General features: G+C 40.2%; 1 protein-coding gene across 1 annotated transcript; it reads right to left on the bottom strand.

The window, feature by feature from the left end:
• Positions 1-212: 212 nt before the first annotated feature.
• LOC111226709 (beta-2 adrenergic receptor-like) lies at positions 213-2,551 on the bottom strand. Its single transcript, XM_022751997.1, has 2 exons — positions 2,401-2,551; positions 213-2,054 (listed from the first exon to the last, which is right to left on the bottom strand). Exons 1-2 carry the CDS (start codon positions 2,428-2,430, stop codon positions 798-800), a joined length of 1,287 nt encoding a protein of 428 aa, XP_022607718.1. The 5' UTR covers positions 2,431-2,551; the 3' UTR covers positions 213-797.
• Positions 2,552-6,655: the final 4,104 nt, after the last annotated feature.

The raw sequence follows: 6,655 nt of genomic DNA, 5'->3' as shown, positions 1-6,655 counted from the left end.
GAGAGAGAGAGAGAGAGAGAGAGAGAGAGAGAGAGAGACAGGTTCTGCCACACCTGTTGTTGATCATCTTTCACGCTAAGACAATACATAAAAAAAATAAAAATAAAAAATAGAAAAACTAAATGAAGCCAAATTATAATTTTGGTTGAGCTGGAATGTATTTCTTCAAAAAAAAAAAAGCACCAAAGAGACATTACATTTGATCCTTCAATACTTCTCATCCATTTTCTGATGGAAATAAGTTAATTACTATCCATGCCAAATTGACATGTTCAAATGGACTTTACAACCACATCTACTTTGATTTTCAAAAACATTTTATGGCAGTAAATTGTGGGGTCTTTTGCCAGGAAATCCGAGATAAAAAAAAAAAAAATAAAATAAAATTCAACTGGAGCCAGATAATTAGCAAATATAAAATCCACAAACCATTTAGTCAAGAAAATAAACATCTGAGACGCTGCCCAATAGTGCAAGTTCTATGGGCAGTGAGTTGTGTGAAATAGTTTTGATAGTTAAGAAATCTTAAAGATGTGATGAGGTAGATGTAAATCAATATGCTAAATGTAACAAATGGAAAAGTGATCTATCTACAGTATCTATTCACTGTATTTTTAGAGGAAAAACGCACTTTCCTCCGTTGACATGATTATGACCTTATCTTTAAAGCAGTCTCCAGGTACTCTGCCGGTCATTTCGACTAGCCTTACCTTCATTAGTCAATTGGAAAAAAGTTTATGAGAGCAGTGTAAACATGTATGGACCACCCTGTTGACAGATGTCTCAGGACTCCAAGCTTAAAGGACAGTCGTTAGACTTTTGTTGCAATTCCCGTTAGGGTCCATTGCTCTGTCTACAACACTGCAGACCCCCGCTCCTTTGCCCAGACACCCTTCATTGGCGTCACTGTCTTCTGAGCTGCCCTTACTCCTCCCTTGCTGCTCGCTTTGCCAGCTGTGCCTGCTGTAGACGTATCCATTCACTGGCCCCGCATTGCTGAGGCGGTTCCTCTTCATGCAGAGGATTTCCTTGAAGGCATACCTGAACTCAGGACTCCGGCAGTAAATGAGCGGGTTGAAAGCAGAGTTTGCGTAACCTATCCAGTTGAGTATCCTGAAGGTGATTTCAATGTCCTCCACCTTCCATATGGCCACCACAACGTTGAGCAGAAAGAAGGGCAGCCAGCACAGAGTGAAGATCCCCATGATGATGCCCAGGGTCTTTAGGGCTTTGTGTTCACGAAGGCAAAACTTAGCTTTCTTTTGGGCGCGCCCGTTATTGGCCTCCAGAGATTTGAGAGCGCTGTTGTCGCTGTTATGAAAACGTCCCACACTTTGGTCAATCTTCTTCAGCTGGCGCTTGGCCTCCTGGAAAACACGGCTGTAGACAAAAACCATGATGACTAAAGGGATGTAGAAGGAAATGATAGAGGACGTGATGGCGTAAGCCATGTTGGTGTAGAACTCACAGCAATTACTGTCCTTAATACAGTCCCTAGCCACCTTATCATCTGATATCCACCACTTCATGTGGATGGGCAGGAACGATATCAAAGCTGCAATCACCCACACCAGCACAACCACAATGCGAGCCTTGCACTTGGTGAGCATGGACTGGTAGCGGAAGGGAGAGGTGATGGCTAAATAACGGTCTATAGCTATGACACACAGGGTCTCGATGCTTGCAGTCACACAGAGCACATCAGTTGCAGTCCAGAACTCACACCAGAAACTACCAAAATGCCAGGTCTTAAAGATGATGTAACAGGCACCGAAAGGAACCACAATGAGACCCATGACCAGGTCAGCACAGGCTAGGGATGTAATGAAACAGTTGGTGACATTTTGGAGACGCTGGAAGCGGGCAATTGCTGTAATGACCAGGATGTTTCCAAAGACAATGCACAGGACGAGTAAGGACATGATCATGCCGAGCAGGATCATTGTGGAGTCACTGAAACCCTCCTCATGTGTAGCTGGGTCTGATGACGAGTTATTCATCTCCGCACTCGCATTGAGGTACACTGGGGGGGTCGTGCTTCCCATCTGAAGAGACTATATGAGGATAACATGCGCGCACACACACACACACACACACACACACACACACACACACACACATACACACACACACACATGGAGGTGAAGATTTAAGATAAAAACAATCTAAATCTAAAAATGGCCTGATAAAAGCAGAGGAAAGAAAACTAACATTGTCCATAGAACTTGTATGTGAATATAAAACTATCACTAACAAATTTGCACTCATCTGTCTGATTGAAAAGAAAATGAGAACACAAATTACAACACCAACACATCAAAAGGCTTCAACAAGCACAGCTTTAAAAACAAAAAAAAAAAAAACATGTCAAACAAGCAAACCAAAAATAAAAGTACAAACCTCCACAGGTAGTTGTTTCCTACCTCCCATATGAAATAGAAATATGACAGTTCAGGTAGTTCTTGTAAAGTATTCAGTGTCACATGTCCGTCTTTCTACTCTCTGTTTTTCCTAATCTCCGTGTGCCTCACTCACTCAGTGCCTTGCTTGAGCAGTGTTTCCTCTAATGTGTCTCCCAGGCTATTTGTCAGAGCCCTTATAACGTGCAGTGATGACATCATGGTCAGTGCTCAGCCAATCACACAGCCAGCCTGCGGAGGGTGCTGAGAGCTCCTGAGAGTTTGAACACATTGTCCCCGCGGTCACTGCTGCAGGGCTGCATGAGACTAAAGCTGCAAACACAACCAATGACTTTTTATAACTTCGTATTCTTCTTCATCTTTAAAAGAAAATTAATATGCAAAAGAATAGATTAAGAGTCTTGCATATATATACACACACATTTTAGAATGCATGTATTATGTTGAAAGTCGAGATGAAACATTTAGTTCAGTTGTTCAGTCCAAGCACTGAGGGGGTTTTACAGCTCTTGCTTGTTAGTCAGGAACATATTAAAAACAGGTGAATCTTTCTCTGAGGAGAAAGTTGGATGCACAAATGATCCAACTGGCAAATTAAACTAACCTCAGTCTATAATGTATGAGTTATTGGAAGGTTTAACTGTTCCCCATGTGTTGTAAAACTTCAGTGTGTTTGTGTGGTGTGGTTTTTTTCTGCTGTGATGTTTTGTTAAATATGAAAATATGTCTGTTTCTGGAATGACAGAGTCCCGGCAGGACACTAACAAACTCACGATTCACAACTCACAAATGCTGCATCAAAATAGAAAGAAGACATTTCTGGGATGAAGGACAGATTTGCATTTTTGAGAAGCTTATGAAGTCCATGCAAAGTCATTGACATGCAGCTATTCACTGGAAGGTTTTTGTTACCTGAAATCCCATTCAAATTCTGAGATAAAATATCTGCGCTTCTGTAAAACAAACATGGAGCCCTGCGTAGGTACCGAAACGCTGCCAGTGATATATGAAAAGGGCAGAGGGATGAGAATGGATCAGCCACTGTGGTGTAAATGGTTTTTCTGTTTTCTCTGTTTTTGTGCTTCAGCTCTGTTTGTTTTGAGACAGCAAGAAGCCTCACCCCTAAATAACCATCACTCTGAGTGTGAGTAGTTTTGTACGCAAGCACAAGCTGACTGTGTATTTAAAGATTTAGCCAGTTAAGAACTACATCATCCTGTTGAAAGTGAGAAAACTTTCAGACCATTTGGAATAGAGAACTAACCTGCCTGTGGAAATTATTCACATCACATATTACAAATGGCATTCACATATATATAAGTTAAGCACTAGCTGAGTTCTGACACTATGTAACCCTGCACAACTTTTTCACAAAAATTAGACCACCAAGATTTTTGCTTTTAGATTTTTTATTACAGAAAGTGTTTGAAACCCATGACCAAAATGATCATAAATTATGTCTTTGTGTTACTTATGGATGGAATTATAGTGAAAATAAATTATTCATGTCTTTGCTGTGGATGCCACTTTGAGAACAACCACTGCCGTAGATGAAGAACTTTTCGTTCATTATTTTCTGCATGGGCAGTGTGGTGCCATGGGCTCAACTGTCTTTGCCTTACTGCAGTAGAATGATCAATTCTCTGTCAGACATCTATCATCAATAACATATGTTTTTCAGTAATTTATGGTTGGTTTATGTAAGCTTTTGGTGTTCTCTTTCTCTAATCTCTAATTTTGTTGAAATACAGTTTGTGAGAGGTCAAGCATGTGAATAATATTGCCATTATGATAGAGCATGGATCATAAAAAGGCCTTTGAGATAAGTAGGTATTGTTAGTTCTCTCTCTGTCTCTGTCTCTCTCTCTCTGTCTCTCTCTCTCTGTGTATGTGTGATAACGTCACTGAGGGAAGTGATGATAACTTCCAGAGCTCTGACCTCCTATGAATGGAGACGCCACAGGCGCTGTGCCTCATCCATGTACTTCACAATAAACTCTCACACAGTCCATATGACTGTTGACGCAACAACAAATCCAACCAGTAAATCCATATGTTCCAATCTCAATACTCGGCATTCAAGCAGATGCTGCAGACAATTTTCTATATCCCACTTTTTATCATAAAACAAGAAAGCTCAGATGCCTGCCTTGCCTCCTGCTATTATGGCTTGTCTCTTGTCCCCTTATTTTCTGTCTCTTGGCAGGTTTCCATGAACATGGATATTCATGATCCCAGAATAAATTCAAATGTTTTGATGACTTAGTGACCTTTCCTGTTAGCGCTTCCATTGGGTTGAAATTTGCACTTGTGGCCAAGAAATATCAAAATCTTATGCACACGTTGCCCTGAAATTGAACACATAGCACATCTCTTCTCCCTAATGGTTGAGTCGTTACCATTTTGAACACTCCTTGAGTTTTCCTCGAGCTAGTGAAAATGTCAACACTGCAAGTAGATCAAGATGAAACTTGCTGAGCACATGCATGCTTCCAGTTGAATCAACTTGTGTGATTTTAGTGACCCCCATGGTCTTATCTCTTGTGCAACCTACAGGACAAACCCAACATGTTAAGCCTGACTCCTGATAAGGCTCTAAGAATAGAAAAACAGTCAGTATGTTGTCCACACCCTCCAAAACTTAGTATGGATTGTGAACATTGCACCCTTTGCGGGCTTAGTTGTACTTTGCAATGTAGAGACTTTGCATTTCTCTTCTTCAGTACTACCTGGACTTCATAATACTGGGTACTTGAAATATACTGCAGTCAACTACTGCCCTTCTTCAACATCACTCTGGTTAACTCTGACTAAGAGCTATGTATGTACATTCAATTTAATGTAAATGTAATTTCTGTTCAGTGTCCTGTTTTGGAAAGTGGGAGTCTGCATGTTCGATTAATCACGACTGGTTTCCTCAGTGTGTGACATCTGTCTTCCTGTATCCTGTCACTCCCAGGCAGAGCCAATTCACATTTGTATAACACTCTCACTTGGATCCTGTCTGCACTTAGATATTGTACATTGCTCTGTTTAGTCAAACACTTTTACAATAAATCTATCTCCTTTCCACACCATCTCCTCTTGGACTCCCACATTTCTTCTTCATAGAAAGTTATGATGTTGATATGTTGACCCAACCTGCAACTCCCACCTCCCCCCAACTATATTTTTCCTGTAATCTGTAAGGAACAATAACTGGAGGCATTGTTCGTCCAGGGAAAGTTTTCAGGAGCATGAGAGGAAATGAGAGTCAAAATATCCCCTCTCACTTGTTTTCTTAAATGTCAGTTCCCCTTACTGACATTACATTTGCTACGTTTGCTACGCTAAGCTGTCTCATGGCCCCAGCTTCATATTTAGCGTATAACCATGATCGTGGCATCAATGTTCTTGTCTAATTCTCAACAAGGGAAAGAATTAAAGTATTTGCCAAAATGTTAATACATTTAAATATATTAAATATTCCGTGCTAGTAGAGTTGATTTAACACATTAAGAGAGCCATACTAGTCAATATTAGTTAAATGAACAAACTTTTTTACAATTTAAATAAATATCATGGAACATTTGCTTTGTGACTCATTAGTTCACCAGTAGAGCTGAAAATATACTAATAATAAAAAACGTAAGTGTAAAGCATACATCTCTTTCTGTCACACACACACACACACACACACACACACACACACACACACACACACACACACACACACACAGATTGAACCATAAACTCACAGGATTTTACTTGTACAAATACATAGAAAGTGTATGTTGTATGTGCTCACATGTGCGTCTTCATACTGATGACTAATACGCAAATATTAATAAAAAACTTTTGCCAAATTAATTGTAATAAATGCAGTATTTCACTGCTGCTGCTTCTGCTGGCTGTTCCGTCATGTCCAATCCATTCAATCTTTGTCCAATTCAAGGAATTATTGTTCAGGCAAATCATGCCCTTATTTAATTCATTGGAACAAAGACATTCCCCATGGGATTAATCCAGTGCCTGGACCACTAATTGGTTCTGTGATAAAGGCCCCTAGGGGACTGTGGGTGCGGTCTGCCCAAAAACAAATGGGTGTATGACCATCAAAGACCAAAAATGCGACACTGTTTGCAAAGCCATGCAACTGCAATGTGTTCTTGTTGCAATTGGAGTGTATCCAAGTTGGTATTAAATGCGATTTAGATAAACAAAAACATTGGGACAAATCTATTTTGTATATTTAT

Source organism: Seriola dumerili, unplaced genomic scaffold, assembly GCF_002260705.1.
Source record: "Seriola dumerili isolate Sdu_G_001 unplaced genomic scaffold, Sdu_1.0 BDQW01000161.1, whole genome shotgun sequence".
Lineage (NCBI taxonomy): Eukaryota > Metazoa > Chordata > Actinopteri > Carangiformes > Carangidae > Seriola > Seriola dumerili.
The sequence above is the reverse complement of the archived record's forward strand: the minus strand, read 5'-3'. Positions and strand labels throughout refer to the sequence as shown.

Bases quoted from the DNA above. Each gene is read 5' to 3' on its own strand.
- LOC111226709 (XM_022751997.1), bottom strand. From the start codon at position 2,430: ATGGGAGGTAGGAAACAACTACCTGTGGAG. The intron at 2,055-2,400 runs GTTTGTACTTTT...ATCCTCATATAG, and splicing joins GGAAACAACTACCTGTGGAG to TCTCTTCAGATGGGAAGCAC.